Below are 22,645 nucleotides of genomic sequence, written 5' to 3' on the forward strand. Positions count from 1 at the left end.
AAACCCACATGCAAAGAAAATCCAAAGCCCAAAGCCCACAAATAAAGCCCCAAAATTCAAAGTCCACAAATAAAATCCGAAACCCAAAGTCTACAAATAAAACCCAACTCAATCTAATTCATAAATAAAACCACCGAAACCCAAGAGCATAAAGCCCAAAACTACCAAACCTATATCATCCAAATGCCTCCAACCCAAACCAAATTTAACCAAATAATTTCACAAGCTTTCCAAATGAGTCCCTATCATGAATTACATTCATGAACCAATTTCATAGGTTTCCCAAATGGGCCTCCTATCATAAATTAATTCCATAAAGTAATGGGTTTTCCAAATGGACCTCTACCATAAATTAATTTCATGAACCAATTTCATAGAGTTTCCAAATAGGCCTCTATTATGAATTAATTTCATGAAATCAATTTCACGGGCTTCAAATTCATATTGACCGTCAAATCGTTAAACTGAATTCAAATTTAAATTTATCATCAAGTCGTTAAACTGAACATTGACCATCAAGTCAGTAAATTGAACATCGATCGTCAAGTCATTAAACTGAATTCAAAATTCGAATTGACCATCAAATCATTAAACTGAATATTTGACCGTCAAGTCGTTAAACTAAATTCAAATTCAAATTGAGCATCGAGTCATTAAACTAAATATCGTTGAATTCAAATTCAAATTGACCATTAAGTCATTATACTGAACATTTGACCATCAAGTCATTAAACTGAATATTTGACCGTCAAGTCGTTAAACTGAAAATCGGCCGTGAAGTTGTTAAACTAAATTCAAATTCAAATTGACCATCAAATCGTTAAACTGAACATTTGACTATCAAGTCGTTAAACAAAATTCAAATTCAAATTGACCGTCAAGTTGTTAAACTAAACCAATAGAATTCAAATTCAAAATAACCGCTAAGTCGTTAAACTGAGTAAACTCATTTCAAACTCTTTTGACCATCAAGTCGTTAAACTTGAGTAAAGTTATATTGAACTCTTTGTGACCGCCAAGTTGTTAAACTGAGTAAACTCATATCAAACTCTTTTTGACCACCAAGTTGTTAAACTGATGAGCAATCAAATCAAACTCTTTTAACCGCCAAGTCGTTAAACTGAGTAAACCAATTTCAAACTTTCTGACCGCTAAGTCGTTAAACTAAGCAAATTAAATTCAACCCCAACCTATTTTATTCAACCTCCGTGTCATTAAACTGAGCGAGCCGACCCCGATCAACCACCAAGTTTATAAACTGAGTATTTTAGTTTCATAAAATTCATTTACAATTGGGGGATACTCCTGCTTAAGCCTTGTACACGGCAAATAATATTAATAAAATTTTATTTGCCTGCTTTTGGTCTCTTTTATTATCAGCATTTACATTTGGTCTCTTAATAGAGGGTTCCTTAACACTGAATGTGTGGGCTAATTAACAGCAGATTCTTGAGTCTGTTAGAAATCATGAACCTATAATTCTGATTTTAAAATAAAATTTAAATAATTTAATATGTACCATGAATGACCCCTCGCCTTAGAAATACCTATAGCGGGGCTAGNAATAATACTGATAAAAGACTCATGTAGAAATGTTCGACCAATAAATATTGCTTCATCCAAGCATAGCAATGCATACCAATAAATATTGCTTCATCCAAGCAGAGCAATACAATCCGACAACATCACCTCTTAATCCGGATAGAGCATTTTGGGCAGCGGCTAGGTTCAGGAGGTTAAGAGAGTTAAGCGTATTAGAACTCGAGTAGTCCTAGATTAATAGGTGACTTGCTGAGAAGTTGGGCGTCACAAAACAAGTTTTAACAAATCTCAAAATCAATTAATTAAGAAAACTACCTTAAATCAAACCAGCCAATAAAAATCAACAAGCTGTCCGCAGGTAAATAAGACAAAAAGTTTTGAGGATCTACTTTAAAATTGTACATAGTTCAAGCGGTCTACACACATCTACTTAACAAAGTTTAAAGTGTTGTTTACATTTACATGAAGAGAACGTGTAATTTCATTTAGTATCAAATTAGAAAAAAAAAAAATAGAAAAAGAAAAATGAGAAACACAAAAGAGAATCTCCCATTCTCATGGAGCTTCCTCTGAGGAAAGGAATGAATGCACACCAAATGCGAGGAATAGTAATCCACTGGCAAGTGTTACCTAGCATGCACTCAAATCAATAAAATATCAGAATTTTCAAACAAAGGACCATTAAATAATGGGTCAAATATTTTTGAAAGAAAATTAAGATTTATTACCACTTTCTCAGATATATGAGAAGCCAAGCTCTTCCCTCCAACAACTGCTAATACGGTGCAGAGTGCTTGTCCCCTGTTTCCAAATCAAAAGTCACATAAAGAGGAAGAGAATAATATCCTGTCACATGTTTACATAAATGAGAATCAAATATGACATATATACAAAATTCCTCCAAGAACTACTCCATATGGGTTCTCATCTGCAGCTAGGCCAATGGTAGCAATCTATATATGTAGCATACAAGAAAGAGAGAAATCGAATTAGACGAAAAATAAATGATTATTAGTAGAGCTGCGATGCCTCTTGAAGCACAGAGATCCTCATGCGCTCACTTCATTTTCAATGATGGGGCATTCGAATCAATGATCCCCACTATACAGAGTATCTGATATCCAAGAACGGAAAATCATGAATTTGAAAGCTATTTTCTAGCACACCAAGTGGCCTGAACGGCTAAAATTGAACAATCTTCAAAGAGTACCAGATAGTATATAGTTCAATTCAATATCCGGGTTACTGATCTTGATCTATGTAGTGTCAATATCAAGGTTACTGATTATGATCTATATAGTGAAACTAATTCCCGATAAAAAAAAATGAACTATTTTGATTAATTTGACACTGCTAAACAAGCAAACATCTACCTCATACCGACCGTTTAAGAGATATTTTTGAGACCTTCTGATACTAGGCAAATGGTTCTAAAAAAATTACGAAATTTGGTACTTCAAATACTCTAAATTATGTTTAACTATTGGATCTTTAATTCCTATCATCAATAATGAAGTGAAGGCACGAAATCCTCTCCACTTCTTCAAGCATAGTAACTCTATCACAAGGATAATTCCCAACATAAGTATGAACTGATTAATTAGTTTGCTAGCATAAGTACCTGGCTCCTATCACCCCACTCACCAAAGAAGCTGATGGAAAAAGCCTGCGCAAAAAAAATTGTTGCAAAGGATATGACACTACAGAATTAGCACAACAGTTCAGTGAAGAACGTCGTACCAAGATTTTACACATTTAACGGAAACATTACCTTCAGGAAAATAGGGGAGAAGAATCGCGTCAGGAATGGTCTCTGCTCTTTTTTCCGATCCTCAGTTTCCTACAAAGAGCAACAATTCATGCGGTACTATAAATAAACTTAACTGTATTGCAAAAAGATTCAGCATCTCATAAATCTCAATTCTGTCGGATCGTTGGTACTAACCATTAATTCCAAAATCTCGAACTATTAGAAATATGCAACCAATTCACTTAAAGCGTACACATAAAGAACTCACGCCACTTCGAACATGACTCGGCCCACCCAGCCTCACGCCATTTCGAATATGACTCGGCCCAACATGGTCTCCCGCCACAGGACAGGATGCTGGCCCATTTAAGCCAACAAATTCTAATAGGGCTTAAGTATGAAAGACATCTTTGGTTTCTCTTAAACAGGACATTTCCATTAGCTCCAATTGGACGAAAGAGATCTTAGGCTTTCCAATGCACAAAGTCTCCTTTAGTCACCTCATTAATATACTCATAAATTAGAATATTAAAGTGAATTTCTGTCGAAAACACACAGAAAAATTCATGTCGATTGAATATGATTGCAAGAAGTTGTCCGTTTCCTAAGATATAAACAATGTTAACTATATGAACATCAAAAACATCATTCTCTGGTAGCTTTAATTTTAAAAGAACAATGGCTGTTTCACATTATTGAACATAGTATGAGAGATTAATGTCCTAACTTTGACTCCTACCAAGCTACTAGCTTTATTTAATTTTCTCCATTTTAATTTAAGTTCACATCTTTGGCCTATCAAAAAATGTTGAGACTGAACGTGACAGAGAGTGTTGAATATAAATAGTACAACGCCGTTCTTTGGTAGCTTAAGTTTTTGGAGAACAGCAGTTTTTTAAGAGCTTAACAAGAAATGATCATGAAACCTCCATTTCTAGGAACTTCCAAGCAGAAGGATGAATAGCTAGTCCAATTACCTTAGAATCTCCATTACTTTTACCAGATGACACCTTGGAATCAGCATCCTGATAATCCAGGAAAAAAAGAAAGGAAAAGATAATTATATGAGGTTCTTGGATATAAGATACTAGAAAAAGTCATCACAAGAGCAAACAATGCAATTTACCAGTTTTTCTTCGACTTCGGCTAACTCATCATCCCTAATAAGAAATGGATGGAAGAGGAAGCAAATAAGTCAACTAATAATAAGCAAATGAATCTCAAGGGAATGCTTTTGTTCAAACATAAGGTTATAATGTTTAAAAAGTAGAAGAGAAAACCACACCCATCTTCTGTCAATCCTTCCCAGAGTGACCATATACCAAACACAAAGAACAAAATGGTTGTTATATGGTGTGTCCACTCGCGAGGAATCTGCCACACGCAAATCAAGCAATTTCAAGCGCATAATGACGAATCGAGGAATAATTAGCACTAAAATGTTCAGAACCATGAAGATGAAAATTATTAGCAAAACAATTTGACGAGATGCCTCAATTGACTTGACTGAAACTAAATAGGAATTAATGTGTTACGTTGATGACGATACAAATCTACCTTGGCCTGAAAAATCCTGTGTATCTTATCTCGTAAGTTCTTATCTTGACAAGCAAGATAACTAATCATAGTGCAGGTAGGAGTACAGGGAGCGAACATTTCTTCACTTACAAGCATGTTGCGGTAATTTTGTAGTGAAGCACAAGAATTATGTGAATCTACTACCAGAAGGATAGACATTTTACAAAAGAAATGTCAAAACAATCAGAAATAGCAATTTTGCTAACGATTTTCTAAATTTTACCCAATCGTCACTTTGCCGTGATTATTTATTTGGCAGTTGTAATTATCAACTTCTGCGTGTCACAGTACGTAACATGAGAGGCAATAAAATAGATGGTCAATTAATTTTGATGAAAGAATATACTTCAGTTGACTATTTAGTATGTGATAATACAAATTCTTCTTAAGGAGGACTTTAAGAATGTATCATCTTATATGGAATTTCATACCCGTTATTTTCCGTAAACTTTCTAAAGTCGATAAAAATTGTATCAGAATCACTACAATATTCTGATAATTTTTGAGGAAAAAACACCTAAACTTTAGTATGTCACAACAGACTGAAATTTGAGGTAGAAGAAGACATATTTACTACCTTAAGATAAGGATCCACCACTAGATAAGAAAGAAAGATAAATCGGAATGTAGCGGAGGAGAATAAAAAAAGAACCTGAATTCTACCACATGAGAGGAACCACTTATCACCAAATAAGATCGACCGCACCAAGAAAAGAACCGAGCGATACTAGCAACCAACAGTAGAACAGTCCGAGCGGCACCAGAGGAGCAAAGAGGAATCACAAAAAGACTGAAAATACTGTAGCAGAGGCACTGTAGCATCAGTACTGTAGCACCGGTACTGTAGCGCTGGTACTGTAGCATCGGCAGTGTAGCAATGATACTGTAGCAGTACTGTAGCAATAGTACTGTAGCAGTGTTAGGAAGATAGAAAACCAAAAGAAAAGACACCTATAGAAAAAGGTGAGATTTATGGTGGATGGTGGCTATGGATCGATATCCCCACATTAGGGTTCCCGCTCTGATACTATGAAAGAAGAGCTAAAGAGCATGCCGTCTTGAGTTGTATTAACGAATATATATAGTATAAGAGATTGTCTTACTATAGTAACAATGACTACTATAGTAAGAATATAACTAGGATTACATACAATATAATCCTACTCTATAGAAGGCAATGATACTACTCTATATAAGGCAATAATACACAATATCCTAATATAGATAAAATATATCGTAACACTATACAATTACTAGATCACATTTTCCATCATGATCTTCAGATTTGAATGGTTTACTTAAAATCATAGCTATGGAGTTTTCAATTTGAATATTTCGTCCAAACTTGTGAGTACAACCTAATTTGTCAGACTGGGATGTCACTTCTTCAAGGATGATGAAGAATTTGATCAATTGCAGCATAACTTCAACATCCAAAACAACTCATTAGCAAAGCATTATGTTCAGTTAACAGCCAGAACTTTTAAGTTGTAGCAAATTCAAGCATATTTCAGACAAACAAATATACAGCTAGAATTCAGAGTTGAAATAATCTTATCAGAGGCATATAAAAGAAAATTTTGAATATCATACGCCTCATGAACTAATATGACAAGAGAATAACGTCAAGATAAGCCAAAAAGCAATTTTTCAGGTCTCTGATTTGTTCAGCTACTATCATACGAAATGCACGATTAAATGGACCAATATAGAGAGACATAATTTGGGCGGTTTCATAAGTAGTCAGAGATTGTAGTTAGGATTTATTAGATATTAATTCAAGTGTAAAACAATCACGACTTCGTGCTACATGAAATCTGTGCAGCAATGAAAATCTATCTACTCTTAGGCCCAGTATGTAATGTGCTGCCTAACAGCGTCATTTTTATACTAGGGAAAGCCCAAAATATTCAGAAGCGCTTACAATCTTCCCTCCAATGCTATAAAGTTGCGATTGCAACGCCACAAGTGAAGCTGTAGCCACATGCTTCTTTGGTTGTAGTTGCAACTATAATCTTATAGTATAAAAGAACGAAAAATTGAAAAATAATTTAAAGCAAGAAAGTGCTTAAGTACATGAAAAGTTTTTTTTTTAAATATAGGGGCAATTGCCTATATACCCCTGAAAAGTTCCCGGTTTTCTTATTTACCCCTCTTAAAAGGCTAATATTGAAAATGCCCTTTTTATGTTCCAAGTTTTTCTAAAATACCCCTGGAGTTAAGTTCCGTTAGTGAGCTGCCGTTATCTCTGAAAAATTACCATTTTGCCCATTCCAATATACCCTTGTACCGTAACAAACTTTTCTTATATACCCTTCATATAGCAAATACTTTTCTTATTTGCCCTTCAACTAGATCCGGAGCAAAGGGCATGCAGGGGTCCGATGGCGCTGCGGCCCTCTTGCTCCCGGCGCCGGCCAAGGCAACGGAGGAGGAGAAGGACGACGAGAGTGGCGAGAGATGGGATCGTCGCTGCGGCCCTCTTACTCCCGGCGCCGGCCAAGGCGGCGGAGGAGGAGGACGACGGCGACGACAAGAGCAGCGGTGGAAGAGGATGACGAGAGCGACGAGAGGGGTGGTGTTGGAGGTGGAGGTGTGGGAGGTGGTGGTGGTCTGGGAGGAGATGAGGCNTTCTTAGCTTTCTTAATTATACATGCATCAAGTGATCGGACCGAAATTCTTGTTTCATAATCAACTAATCATGGTAAATGATCTAGTATTCTACAATCTACATACATATATTAGTATTCTACCTACCAGATTTGGTGCAGCCCAGCCAAGAAAAGAAGATAGTATAGTCATCATCTGTAATTTCACATAAACGAAATCAGCAAGGAAAGCGAGAATATATATGAAAAGAAACCATGCATACGTAAAATTCATTTAAAAGGCAGAGGAACTCACAAACAGCGACGCTAAACAACCAGACAAAACAAGGCCCCTTGGATGACGCATTGCCAAGATCTTAAAAAATGCATAGCAGATTCAGGAAAACAACAGAGATGTACACGTAATGAAAGAAGAGAAAGAAAGGAAACAGGTTTTAGTATATCATACGAATAATGAAGAACAAATTCTGGTCCAACATTACTGAAAAATTTTCTTTGCTTTTATGCGCTACTTTGTAACAACATTTTTAAAGTGAAGGAGCTGGTTAGTACAAGGTTACTGCAATGACAAAAGAAGGGCTAACAAAATATTTCAAAGAAAATAACGAGCAGCATATAGGTTATGTTCTTGCTTCACTTCAGTTTGGTTCAAGGAAAATACACTTGTCACTCAATTTGGTTCACAACACCATAATTCATTGTCAAATATGTGTTGGATGTGGCCCATATGATTTTTTCAAGGCAATCCATAAGAATACAGTCGATCCAACGATTGAGATGTATCTGGGCATGTTCTTGATGGGCGAAGTGATTAAAACATCCTTACATTAGTTTTTTCATATATAAGACATAACGGGAGTCCCTGTCTAACCCTAATCCTATAATTTTTCTGTGATGGCTCCATTCCCGGGGATAAGAAAATAAAATGAAAACATACCACGCTTTTGCAGATTGTGAATGAGGACGAATTGTAAGAAAGAACTTCCGTCTATTCTATTTTAGAAATCGAAAAACATGACTGAAAGTATGATCTTAATATTAATATATGGCCTAATAGTGTGTACTTCACAACTCTGCTAATGCCACAAGCTTATAGAGCAAATTTATCAATAAGCTTTTCCAAATTCAGAAAAACATTCTACAGGTCTTATATATGAATTTAAATCTCGGGTCCTTTCTTAGACACACATTAACATTTTGTCCGGAATCAGAAGAGTAATTAGTTAAGCCCTCATCTTAATTTATAAGAGTTTTCGCATATTTTTTTCTAGGGTTAATTGCATAGAGCTTCCTCTAAACTTATCGAATAGCAAATATATCGCTACAAAGTTCAACTTTTCATATTTTTTTTTTCCAAAAGCCGTAACGTTCGTTTTCAAATATACCCCTGCTGTTAGGATCCGTTAGAAAAATATAGTTAATCATAGGTTAAATACTTAACCCAGAGGGGCAAATATAAATATAATTAATCATTGATAAAATATTTGTGATAGCAAAAATGTCATTTCACCTATCTTCTGTTAAAAAATAAACAGTGCTATACGGTAATAAACCAGAGGAGCAAATATTATCACTCAGACTTTTGCAGAGATAAATATGAAAAATTAAACTTCATAGAGATATGGAAAAAGCGAAACGATAACTTTTCTACATCAAGAAAAGAACATCTCTTTAAAAATGCCACATTCATTTATTTACTGAAATGGAAAGGGCGAAACGATAACAGAGCATCACCGCAGCGGCGAAGAACGTATTGTCTCCAATCTCGGATAACAGGTTCATCATCAGCGACTTGGCGAATCCCTGTTTGATTAATTTACCTTCACTAAAGATCAAGAACCACAAAGCTCTCACGCGTAAAGGAATTTATGCGAAAGAGGAATGAGAAGGAGAGATTGTATAAGGCACCTGAAAGAGAGAAAGACCCATTTGTTGCTGTTGCTGTTGCTGTTGCTGTTGCAGGAGGAAACAGGGAAGAAGAAGAGAGAGGGGATGAAGGTTGTATTGGAAGTGCAGCAGGTCAACTGGACATTTTTCCAAACGACCCTATAAAATTTTCTAATTAGGTTTTTTTTTTTTTTCTTGACAAACTAATCCTTCCTTTTTAAGTTATGTTGGAATTTTTTTAGGAAAAACTTCAAAAACCCCCCCTGTGGTTTCGTGCATTCTCACTTTGCTACCCTGTGGTTTAAAACGTATCAATTTACCCCCCTGTGGTTTCATTTTTATCTTTTCGGAAGCTTTTTCGTTAATATTTCGTTAAATTATATACAAAAAACTTCAGATAACCATCTATATTTATCGAATAGTTACTTTAGTATCCTTTAATTTTAACTTTGTCACTGATTTTAAAAAAAAATAATAATAAAATTGATAATAAAAAGATAAAAACGAAACCACAGGGGGGCAAATTGATACGTTTTAAACCACAGGGTAGCAAAGTGAGAATGCACGAAACCACGGGGGGTTTTGAAGTTTTTTCTTTTAAAGACGATAAACGATTCACAGCCTTTCTAATTCCCCACAAAAGTAGTGAATAATTTACCGTCTTTTATTTATTTTCTATTTCCTTCCATATAGGGACTGAGCTATTAATACACCCAAAGGGGCCATAGCGCCCCTCAACTTTTCAATATTTACTTTACAGTCCTTTGTAGCTTTATAAACCTTTAGTCAATTTTTAAAATATATGGGCCTATCTTGTAAAAAGCTTTTAGTGCTAGTATAGAGCTCTTTTTTTCTTATGTGTTTTATAGATAAAAATACACTAAGAACCTCTTAATTATAGTGCATTTTAAAATAACTGTACGTGTGCTTTCAAATTTAAATATTTTATTTATACATTCTTAATTTTCTAATTATTTTTTATGAGCTAATTTATTTAAGTAAATAAAATAGTATGCTAAATTTAATAGTTTTGTTAGATATTAGTCATTGGTTATTATTATTTTATTAAGAAAACTTAAAAAAAATTAAATTCTAACTAAATTACTATTAGATTTAATAAAGTTCTTAATTTCTTTGATTAGAATAATGTAAATAAAATAATTAGAAGGAAGCGAGTGTAAATTAACGAAATAAGTTTAATATTTTTTAACATTAATTATCTAATCACTAAATTTTTTATTAAAAATTTGAGTCGTTAAAATCTTATTTATCTGCTAAAATTTTTATTTGTATATATTTTGGCCACCCTTGTGATTGAATACTGGCTCGTTCCTGCTTCTATATCTCATATATAATTCTAACAACCACATAAAAATTTGGGATAATTGTCTATATACCCCTTATATGTTTGAAAATATTTGATTTACCCATACTTTTTTTTTTCTTTCTAAAATACCCCTCGTATGTTCCACCGTTATTGCAAAATACCCTAGCAGTTATCTCCTGTTAAGTTAATTTGGGTTAAACGTGAGTTAAACATCTACCACAGTTAAAAAAATAAAAATACCAATTTTACCCTTAACTTAAGGGCAAATAAGAAATGTTGGTGACGGTAGAGAGGTATATTGGAAAAGACCAAAAGTCAAAATACTTTTGTGCCTCTGACTTTAAGAGCAAATAAGAAAGTTAGTGATGGTGGAAGGGTATATTTGAAAGGGCAAAATAATAATTTTACAGAGATAACAGAATTCATTAACGGATTTTAATTTTAGGGGTTTATTATAAATAGGTTGAAACATAGAAAGAGTATTTTCAATATTAGCCTTCTAAGAGGGGTAAATCAAAAAGTCGGGAACTTTTCAGGGGTATATAAGCAATTGCCCCTAAAAATTTCAACAAGTCACATATAATCTTAACAACCTGAAAATTCTAATAATCTATCCAAACAAACCTACCAATCAAATAAAAATTCTAATAATTCACGTATAATCCTAATAACCACACTTTCCATATAATTCACTTGCTATTGAAGACGGCGAATAGTTAACTGTCTTAATAAATGCGGTGAACGATTCACCACCTTTAAAAGGCCTGGGAGACTTTCAGAATACAGTGAATAATTTACTGCGTATCGGAAAAAAATCTTACTTGGCTCCTACGTGGCGAAGAGATGGTTAGTTTGCCAAATATAAATTTGTATTTCACAAGTTCTAAAATTTTAGAAAGTTATTTTGTAAAAAAGTTTCAGATCAACTTTGTTATTAAGGTATCGTTTGGTTCGAGAATAAGAGGGAGAATAAGCCCTTGTTTCCCCCTTTTATTTCCAAATGTAAATGTTTATATCCAAGAACAGTAGTTCTCGTGTCTCTGGAATAAGTTGGTATAATCCGGTATAAGTATGAAACTATTTTTCCACCCTTTTTCCTGAAACAAGGTTAATTAAAGTCTAAATTTATTTTAATTCTGGTATTAATTCATTAATTAATGTAATTAATATATTTAAATCATTATTCATTGCTTAAATAATAAAGTAATTAATTAACTTATTACTGATAATTAATTAGCTAGTTAACTATTAATAATTTAATTGTTATTTATAAACTAATATTTATATTGATCAACCATTAATATTTTTATTATTCTAATTAATTTTTTTACTAGTTATCTAACTAAAATAATTTACTAAATAATTAAAAAGTTAAATTATTTTTTATATTTAATTGATTAATTAATATATTTTTATTATCTTATACAATATTCATAGCTAATAAATTTATTAATTTATTAAATTATTTTTAATTAATATTTTGATATTAATTAATTAGATAAAATATTTCTAATTTAAAGTTATAACTCTTATTTATATTGTTCCAATCTAACCGTCCAAACATTATTTACCTTATTCCCAGTAACAACCCAATTTATTTTCAAATACAAAATTAATCTAGTTTTTGTTTATATTTAAACTTGTACCTATTTCTAGAATAAACAGTTCTTGTTTATATCTGATCAAACGTAGCCTTAAAATGTCTACTATGGAATTGAGCTACAGAGCCCTTGAACTTTTACTCTAATTTTCACTTTTTAAAACACAAATGCACGAAAATAATTTTTCTAGCCGAAAAATAATTTTTGTTACTTTTTACAGCAATTCAAACGCAACGTAGGTTCTAAAACATCTAAAGCTTTGCGAGCTTGTTGTTTTTGGAACGAAAATTATTTTGCTTATAAACAAATCTCATAATATTTTATAACTATTATAATTTAGGGTTAATTGCATAAAAATCCCTACAAACATTATGAATTACAGATAAATTTCTATAAAATTTAATTTTCATAAGTTATTCCTGTAAAAGTCCTTATGTATTCAAATGTGTCGCTACCGTTAGTATCCGTTAGAGAAATTTAGTTAACCACAGTTAACTACATTTTTAAAAAATTAATTGCATATTGGTCCCCAACCTTTTCGCTATTTTTATTTTGGTCTCTAATTTCTTTTGCAATTAAATTTTCAAATCTCTTAATTTCAATGCAATAAAGGACACTATTAATTAAAAGTCCCTAAAGAAGGCCTCTCCTTATTTTGGGGGGTGTTGTGGGGCCCACATACAATTTTTTTTTAAGAATTAATCGCACTTGGTCCCAACATTTTCGCTATTTTTTATTTTGGTCCTTAATTTTTTTTTTTTTTGCAATTAAATTTTCAAATCTAATCTCTTAATTTCATCGCAAAAAAATGGCACTATTAAAAGAAGTTTTAGAATTAACGATGTTATCATACCATCGTCTATTTAGTTTTTTTTTGCATATTAATTTTAGTCCCTAAACTTTATTTTTCACTTTAATCCTAAAAATAAAAATTCAAAATTTTGAATTTAAATCCGTAATTAATCTTAAAAAATATGAATTGTGAACCCTAAAGAAAGCCTCCCCTTTTTTTTTTTTTTCCGGGGGGGGGGGGGTGTTTAAAAAAATTAATCGCATATTGGTCCCAACCTTTTAACTATTTTTTATTTTGATCCTTAATCTTCTTTTTTGTTTTGCAATCAAATTTTCGAATCTAATCTAAATGGCACTATTAAAAGAGGTTTAGAATTAACGATATTATCATGCTATCGTCTATTTAGCTTTCTTTTGTATGTCAATTTTAGTCCCTAAATTTTATTTTTCACTTTAGTCTCCAAAAATAAAAATTTGAAAATTTGAATTTAAATCCAGAATTAATCTTAAAATTAATTCGAAAACTTATGAGTACAAAGAGATCTATACTTATAAGAGTATAGTAGTTGAAAACAACTTGATAGCACGGAGGCCTCCATGCTACTGATTGTATACCAGCCTAGCTCTGTGTGTGTGTGTGTGTGTGTGTGTGTGTGTTGATTTTAATTATAATAATTTGCTGTAATAATACCTTAGCGCCACATCGTGCGGGACCTTAACTAGTTATACTAAATTATGATGACAAGATACATTTCAAAAAGTAAAATGATAAAATGCCTAACTTCTATAACATAAGAAGGCTTCGTGAAATATACGCTCTAGAGGGACAAGTAGAAGGTTTGATGCACGGGAATTGGAACCTTTTTCATGAGAGAAGAGTGTTGATTATTTAATATTGGCTAAAAACGTCCAACTTAATGTCTCATGATAATAGATCCAGAAGATTAATAAGTTGAGTTGGGTGGACCCAATAAGTTGAATAAAGCTATGATCCATAATAGACCTAGTGGCAAGAGTAGGCCCAACAATAAACTTAACATCCAGATAGGTTGAGTCAAGTCAAAACCTATGAGCGCTGTGGTTGAGCACTTGAGTACGATAAGTGTGCCCTTCTTCTCAGTATGTACTTTTGGGATAGTTAGTTAGCGCTTACGATCCACAAATCGTATCAGAGTTAGTGGCGAAGGTTCAATTTTCAAATGTTGCATTAACGGTAGTCTCATGATAATAGGCTCATGAGACTACTAAGTTGAGTTGGATGAGCCCAATAAGTTGAGTAAAGCTGCAGTCCACAATAGACCTGAGGGTAAGAGACCCAACAATAGACGTAATATCTAGGTAGGCTGAGCCAGATCGAAATCCATGAGCATTGTGGTTGAGCTCTTAAGCGTAATGGGTGCACCTTTCCTATCAGCACATGTTTTAGGATAATTAGCCAGCACTTATGATCCATAGAGTTACCCAATCTAGACTAGGTAGTTAGGCCTTTGCGTATAGAGGAGATTTGACATGCTACCTTCCACTTGGATAGCAATAAGGCACAAGGTAAAGACGAATTCCTTTTTATATTCTACTAAACATTTTGGGAAACTCTTAAAGAAGACATCATGCGAATTTTTCAAAAATTATTTGACGAGTGAACATGTGACGCCCCGACTTTCTAGGGGGTTACCCATCTTAGGACTACTCCCGTCCTAGCACATTTAACTCTCTTAATCTCTTAGGCCTAGCCATCGCCCAAAATGCTTAAGACGGGTTAAGAGTATTAGCCCTATTATGTCTTATATATCTATAGACTATCTGGGGTCTCACATTCTCCCCCCCTTTAAGTCTTGACGTCTTTGTCAGGTTCGGATTCACAAATACTAGGCGATATGAGACTCGTCTCGCAAGCCTTAGCTGACCTTGCGGTGAGCCGCACTCTACCCATAACAGTCAACAGTATGAGAGCCTCGCACTCTCTGCTGTATAACCTGGCTCAGTCGACACTCATCTCATACTTCCGACAGGTAATTAGCTCTAATACCAACTGTGATGCTCCGGCTTCTCGAGGGTCACCCATCCTAGGACTACTTCCGTCCTAGTACGCTTAATTCTCTTAACCTCTTGGGCCTAGCCATCACTCAAAATGCTTAAGCCAAGTTAAGAGTATTAGCCATATTATATATTATATATAGTACTATCTGGGGTCTCACAGAACAAATAAAGGTCATGTTAGTTATTCGTATATTTGCCTCATTCCCCTCCAAAAAAGGAGTTATTAGAACAAAGGACTTTCACCCCATAAACCTGATTAGCAGAATATAGAAGTTATTTCTAAGGTTCTAGCTAATAGAATGGAAATGGTTATGCAAGATATTATTTCTTTATCCCGATCGACCTTTCTTAAAGGTCGATACATTGCCAACTCATTTGTCATAGACAATGAAATCATTGCATGATGCATGAAGAACACACTACAAAAGGGGTTAAGAGTTAAGGTTGATTTTGTGAAAGCTATTGATATGGTAAATTAGGCCTTTCTCAAGAAAATTATGGTACGGTTGGATTTTGACTTTAGATGGTAGAGGTGGATAGAATAGTGTATTTCTAATACAAATGTTGCAGTCCTAGTTAACAGGGTATCGTTAAAATGGATCAAGCTGAGGAGAGGATTGCAACAAGGTGATACACTCATGCCTTTTTTATTTTTTCTAGTGGTTGAGTGTCAGACTAGACTTGATGAAAAGGGCTACACTTAACAACTTAATGAAAGGGTTAGGACTATTAGATTAGTGCAAGATATCTCTTATCTAGTATATATGTTGACGACACATTCTTCTTTCATGAAGTGAAGAAAAAGTACCTGAGAGACCTACACTTTTTGTGGAACTTATTTGCATAGTCCTCAAGAATAAAGTTCAGTGAGAAGTCGGAGCTATTCTACATAGGCAATATGGAAGGAAAGGGCGAAAGGGCTAGCAAGCACTTTATCGTATAATATAGAAAAGTTGTGAGGACTGAAATTTTCATGGTTTTTTTATAGGTTTTTTTAAATTTTGAAATTATGAGTTTAATTTCGGAAAAAAATGAGTTTTTATTAAAGGTGCATGGTGACTAGTACTATTGTAATATACCGAAACTTCGGTAGGTTGTATCGAACTTCAGTCAAATCGACCGAGGTGCGGAGTTGGACAAGTTAGAGAATTCCGTTGATCATTCCGAGTGTTCCGGAGTGTATATCATGAGTGTTGGGACCTTGGAGAGCAAGCTCGGAGAATTTCAGCTCGAATTGTGCTGAAAATGCTCTCGGGGTCCGGACCCTGAGTGCAAGGTCCGAACACCGTACCTGCAAAAGCGTGGGTTTGTTCAGTACAGCAATTTGGTGAGGGGCCTAAGTGTAATTATTGTTGGGTAGACTTATATGACGGTTCTACACCCTTCTTCCCTCTCCATATTCCATTTGAGACCAAAGAGAAAAGTTCTCTCTTTCTCTCTCTAGAGCTCCTCTCACTTCCCTCTCCCTCTCTCTCTCCTTCTTTCACTAGGGTTGCTCCAAGAGGGGGCTTGGTGAAAAAGAAGACTTGTTCGAGGGTGAAGTTGGTTTTTGTGCGAGAGATTATGGAAGAAGCTTGAACTCAAGGTGAGTTCTTATAGTTGTAAGCTAGGGTTTTAAGTCTTCTAGTAGTTGTATCTTGAGGTCATTATGGTAGATTACCTCATGTTTATCCATGAATTGCGGATATGTTGAGTTATTGGAAACCCTAGGCGTCAAATTGGGGTTTTGTAAACTATGAGATCTAACATGGGTTTGATCTCTTGTAGCCCTAATTGGTGGATAAACTGACGCGTTGGGAGACTCGGATCGAAGTTCCGGCGAGTCTACGTCGAGAAATCAAGGAAAAACCCCATTTCGGCTTCGTTTGCCGTGGGTCGGGAGAAAGCGACGACTATAAATTGAGGAACTCGGATTCTAGTACCTTAGCATCCCTACGAGGTGGGTGGTGCTATCCGAAACAATTGGATTTCTCTTTATATCTAATGCCACCCATTGAGCATGTATGTGTATGTAGGATTCATGCATTGTAGGGTTAAATGAGAGCATGTGAATATTTCTTACATACTTTTAGTATAAAGATGCATATGAGTTGGTAATGAGACTTTGAATAGTTGTGAACCCTATAGATGTATGAATTGAGACATGATGAGACATGAACTTAGTTGTGGTAAAGATCATGGTGACATCGTGACAAGTGAGTGAAATTTGAGCATAATGAATGCTAGAGAATGAGACACTTTGTGTGTTGTGGCATTTGTGAATATGGCATCCTCATAGTTGTGGATTGGATCATACTCACATGTAAGTCTTGGCTCGAGGGCAGTAGCTCCCCCTCAAGCGATGAGCTCCGGAGTAGTCATCACTAGGTTGTAGCGGGTATCTCCCCAGAAGACGGTCCCGTCGGGTTGTAGCGGGTATCTCCCCGATAGTAGGGATTTGGCTGGTGAGTTTTGGGGCGAAACCTACGGGTTAGCCAAGAGGATTGGGTATTGGAAATGGAAACTGGCATGCATCATGAGCATCATATATTGATAGTATCTTGTGCAGGCATAGTAACTGCATTTGTTTAGAAATGGCTATCTACCTATATGTTCTTTCTTCTACTTATGCCTGGTTAGACCTAGTGGGAAAGTCGGCGGGGTCGGCAGCAAAACCCACTGGGAACTTTCTTGTAGTTCTCATCCCACCATTTTTCAGATCCTACCGCGAGTGGGGCGGTCGAGGATCGCGGCATGGATACCTTACATTAGATAGCGGACTGCCAGTGAGTATAGAGGCACCTTGTGTACTTCATCTATTGTAGTTGATGAATGAAATATGGAATGGTTTAATTTGAGAGATGATCCTGTATGTATTGGGAGAATGAATGTAAATAAAAATTGTAAGCCTTGTATTTGATTCAAAATGATCACGATACAATGTATGGATGTAATAGCTAGCTTACTTTCACTTGCTTAGTTGTTGCTTGCCCTCGAGCAAGCCATATATATTGCAATTATTCCTGGGCAAATGCTTTATACATGCTTTGTTGTAGAGCCTTGGGCGGGCAGAAAAGGTTTTGTCCGTTCGGCGTCTGTAGACGTACCCGAACCGACCAAATCGGCGGTCTCGGGGCGTGACAGATAAAATCCTATCAGAGCAATAAAAAGTGAAAGTATAGGATGGACCTAGGGACCTTAGGATGGAAACCATAAGGATCTAGGTTCGTGAGAGACGAGAATCTGGATGTGTGGCGAAAGGTTAATTGATTGGATCGTATGTGGTATGCCTCTAAAACAAATATTAGAGGTGGATCCAAGGTGTAGTTTATTCTCAACAGGGAGTGTTCGTGTTGGGTGCACACAACATGAAACCGAATGATCAGAATAGGCTCTCTTACATGACATTCGCCTAATTTGAGTTGGGGTTGGTGTTGTGTGTGTTTCGCGCTTAACCTGGAGGGTTGAGTTGTCATGCGTTCGGTGGTTATGCGTGGCTAATCTTGAATGTTATCTATGTGGATTGGGACGAGTGATGTCCTTGACCTCGCCGAGCTTAGTGGAGACTCGGGGCTCTAAGATCTGTTGGCCACTTGTTATAGTGGTGAGGCGACGAGCTGATATGGTGCAGTGTCAGTAAAATGCTGCCTTGCGCCGGGCGGAGCTGATGGATTGACTCTTTAGAGAACCCTTTGGGAGGTTTGTGTGTGTTGGAGCTGAACAAAGTGTACTAGCCGTATGTTGTATGGAATAGACGGCTAGTGATCGAGCATGTAGTGTCCTGTGCTAGTTGCATTGTTGCATTTTATGCAATGAGTTTGAGCAACGTGAGATAACAAGTTGATTGATGGGTTCGGTATGATGTCCTCGGGAGTAACCGATGGTGGATAACGGAATGGAGGCCGATTGTTATGTGTGGGGACTTTGATTGAGAGTGTTCGAAGTTGTATAGTCTCATGACTTGCAAACTCCTGATGAGATCTTAGATTGGACTTTGTCGGTGGAGTGAGGTGATGCTTCGTGCAAGATGAGCACAGATCGCTTGGTTGAAAGAGTGGGGGACGACGTGACTAATGAATGGATCGGGTGGTCGATCAAGCTTTAGGCAACCCCTTGAGGATGCGATTGGAGAGTTCGCGGTAGGCGCTAGTGGCCATAGATAAGTGACCCCAGTTATGGAGTCTACTGCTACTAATAATATTGTAGCAGGTTTAATATTTTGGAAGAGTTGTGTATTTGGGTATGATGCGGATTCGAAGCGTCGCATGCATAAGTATAAGCGAAACCAGAATGTGGGTAAGTGTAATCCCCTGGTATGCATGTGTGGTGGTAGTACATCACCTACCAAGTGGATGGGTGATTGGACTGTACTGGCGAGTGGTTAGTTGCGAGCTGAGGATTAGGCTCAAGATGGAGATGGAATTAGTGGCCTGACTCTCTGGGTAGTAAAAGTAAGTGATAGTGAGAGTCAAGTCAGGACGTTAGAGGACGCCTCCGTAGTTCGAGAGTTTTGAACGGTGTTCCAACGAATCGATTAGTGGTAATAGCGTTCCTGTTGTGGAAGTGGTTAAGCGATCGCCAAATTCTAGCAAGTTGTCGAATGGTACCTCAACGATGGTGAGGGAATTCGTATTTATGTATTATGGGCGTAGGCTAAGTAGCTTAGCGCGTGAGGCTTAGTGAGAAGCGTGATAGTGTAGGACGCTTGAGTATAGGTGTCCGCAGAGTGTGGATTGTGATTCAGCCGGGAGGGTTTGTGGGTTGTAGCAGCTGAGTATAGCTACGTGTGAAGCGTGCCACGGATCATCCGTGGGGACTGGTGGCTCGCACTAGGTGCTTAGGAGCCGATAAGGATGCGTATTTCTCGGTAGAGCGTGTCGTGTGTGACGACGATGGTGAGTAATGCTTGGGGACGATCCGTGCCTGGACCACTTGTGGACTGTGGGGCCTGGGGCCATGTGGACAAGCGCAGTCAGCTATGTGTGACAGCGGCTCGATACCTGCTTGTAGGGCAGAGGTTTTGGTCCGGGCGGTAGTCCGAGCTTGGACCCGGGAACATGGAATGCCACGTGTTGGACCGTGTGATTAGTGATACACCAAGAATGTGGTTGAGCATATGGAGTGGTTTGGGATCTTGGTTGCTTCTGGTTGGAGCGGGTGTGCGAAGTCTCAATTGTAAACACCGCCAAGTAATGAGTAGGTCTACGTTTGCGTATGAGTGACGGTGCGTAGTATTGAGACGGGTTAGGCGGTAGGCCTACGTTGGATCGACAGTCTGTGGACCACCTGTAGTATTGAGATGGACGGTCTAGTCGATCGATCTCGATCTCGTAATGAGAGTGTTGGTTATGTCCAAGTGGTTTGAGCGTAGCGACCACAGGAGCGGAAGCTCGGTCATACTGCTCGTATGAGTGGAGTCGTCAAGTCTGGTGTTGTCGACGAGTTGAGATTGAGTGCGCGAACAGAGTGTTCGTGCGGACTCATCGCGAGAACGGTGTGGCGTTGAAGCGTGGCTGAGGGAAGAAAATGTTCTCTATGAGACATTGGATCTATGGTAATCCACGTGGGGTTTTGATGGACTAGGCTCTCAGATAATTAGAATTAGTAGATGTGCTGAAGTGTGCCATCTCATTTTGAAGCTGAAGTCCGTGTGCGATTAGAGCGCTCGCAATTGAGCGATGCATGGTGATGTCGCATGAAGCGATGCCGATTGAGGAACCAGAGTGAGTTTCACCGAGGAGTAGTGAATGCAGTGAAGAGTCATACATAGCGAGGTAGACTCTTAAATGCCTAGAATGGTAGAGTGCCATCTTGTGGACTCCTGTGTGAATCGAGGAGGTCTACCCATATATAATGTGAAGTGGTGGTGAACTATTTGATTAAGTGGGTAGTACGGCTCTCGAAGAAAGTGGTGTTCGGTGGCATTAATAGGTGTCGTATGTTAGTGATGATTGGTGACGACACGAGCCCGATAAGAATAGTGTGTGAGCAATGGTTGTTTAAGTAAAAGAAACAACGAAGAGTGCCCATTCTGGAATGTGTCAACTGGGAAAGAGTTAAATTAGTGGGGCAATCAAGGAAAAATAAGTCCCTCGTGTGGTCGACTGTGAGTGGTGTTGGAGCATGTGTGCTTGTTATAAGGGTGGTTTGCACGAATGTATGCCGGTGATTGCATGGCAATGGCGCTATTGAGACTCTTATGGAGGGATATGTCGGTCCCTATCCATTAAGGTGTAGTGAGCGGAGGGATCGCTCTAGGACTGGAGGTGTTGCGAAAGGCGGAGAAAAAAGTTTACCTTGCGCAATCGCGGTGATGAGCATGTGTTGTTATGTGCCGGCGAAATTTGGAATTCGTGGGTGGAGGCGACGTCTTTTTAGGGTGTTACCCATACAAGTGTAAGGTAGGATGGTGTCGAGGAAAGTTTAGTTCTCGATACGTTGGAGCCTGGAAGGTTTTGGAGCATGTGGTGCGGTGGCCTTTAAGTTGATACTACCACCGATATTGAGGATATGTACAGTGAGTTGCAGGTTTCTAACCTCCACATGTATAAGGGTAACTCCACACAGGTTTAGGAGCATGAACTGTGGAGTTACATGAGAAGGTGGCTGGTAAAAGGCATTTGATGTGCATTCTGGACTCGTGAGGAAAGTACATTACAGAATGGTGTGATTCTGTATATGGTTGAGCATTGGAGCGAACGCGTCGAGTGCGAGATCCTTGGAGACTCAAGAGGTGACGCATGAAACCTATCCTCATCTGTTTGATAAGAGGATCTATGGTGTAGGGTTGAGTTTCGCGGACGAAACTATTTTTAAGGAGTGGAGAATGTAATATACCGAAACTTCAGTAGGTTGTACCGAACTTCAGTCAAATCGACCGAGGTGCGGAGTTGGACAAGTTAGAGAAGTCTGTTGATCATTCCGAGTGTTCCGGAGTGTATATCATGAGTGTTGGGACCTTGGAGAGCAAGCTGGGAGAATTTCAGCTCGAATTGTGCTGAAAATGCTCTCAGGGTCCGGACCCTGAGTGCAAGGTCCGGACCCCATACCCGCAAAAGCGTGGGTTTGTTCAGTACAACAATTTGGTGAGGGGCCTAAGTGTAATTATTGTTGGGGAGACTTATATGAAGGTTCTACACCATTCTTCGCTCTCCATTTTTCATTTGAGACCAAAGAGAAAAGTTCTCTCTTTCTCTCTCTAGAGCTCCTCTCACTTCCCTCTCCCTCTCTCTCTTCTTCTCTCACTAGGCACTACAACAGAATTAGGTTATAGGGACATGTTTGGGACACTTTTGTGTAAGTGTTCCATTTATGCCGACACTTAAAAAAAAAAATCTACTAATGCCTAAATATAAAGCCCAATCTAACCAAAAATAAAAGATTATCTACTCAACTCACCTCACCAAGCCTATTCCGTCCGATTACAAATAGAAAAGAAAAAAAAAATATCGATTACCATCTCCTCTCCTCCTCTCACTCAATCCACTGAAATCCTAGACGAAGAGCCCTTCCCTCTCCTCCTCCTCAACCACCGCAGCCAATG

At 37.3% G+C, this 22,645-nt stretch overlaps 1 protein-coding gene across 5 annotated transcripts; it reads right to left on the reverse strand.

The window, feature by feature from the left end:
* Positions 1–1,901: 1,901 nt before the first annotated feature.
* On the reverse strand, positions 1,902–9,497 carry LOC109706046 (GDT1-like protein 5). 5 transcript variants are annotated; one of them, XM_020226846.1, is made up of 12 exons: positions 9,388–9,497; positions 9,214–9,282; positions 7,775–7,834; positions 7,628–7,675; positions 4,578–4,666; positions 4,419–4,452; positions 4,270–4,317; positions 3,314–3,382; positions 3,164–3,208; positions 2,434–2,495; positions 2,271–2,343; positions 1,902–2,172 (listed from the first exon to the last, which is right to left on the reverse strand). In XM_020226846.1, the coding sequence occupies exons 1-12, from the start codon at positions 9,406–9,408 to the stop codon at positions 2,098–2,100; spliced, it is 693 nt and encodes a 230-aa protein (XP_020082435.1). In that variant the 5' UTR covers positions 9,409–9,497; the 3' UTR covers positions 1,902–2,097. The 5 variants fall into 5 exon arrangements, with proteins under 5 accessions (XP_020082435.1, XP_020082438.1, XP_020082436.1 ...); XM_020226849.1 differs by having other exon boundaries at positions 2,426–2,495; XM_020226847.1 differs by lacking the exon at positions 7,775–7,834.
* Between the last annotated feature and the right edge of the window lie 13,148 nt (positions 9,498–22,645).

This window comes from Ananas comosus, unplaced genomic scaffold (assembly GCF_001540865.1).
Source record: "Ananas comosus cultivar F153 unplaced genomic scaffold, ASM154086v1, whole genome shotgun sequence".
NCBI lineage: Eukaryota > Viridiplantae > Streptophyta > Magnoliopsida > Poales > Bromeliaceae > Ananas > Ananas comosus.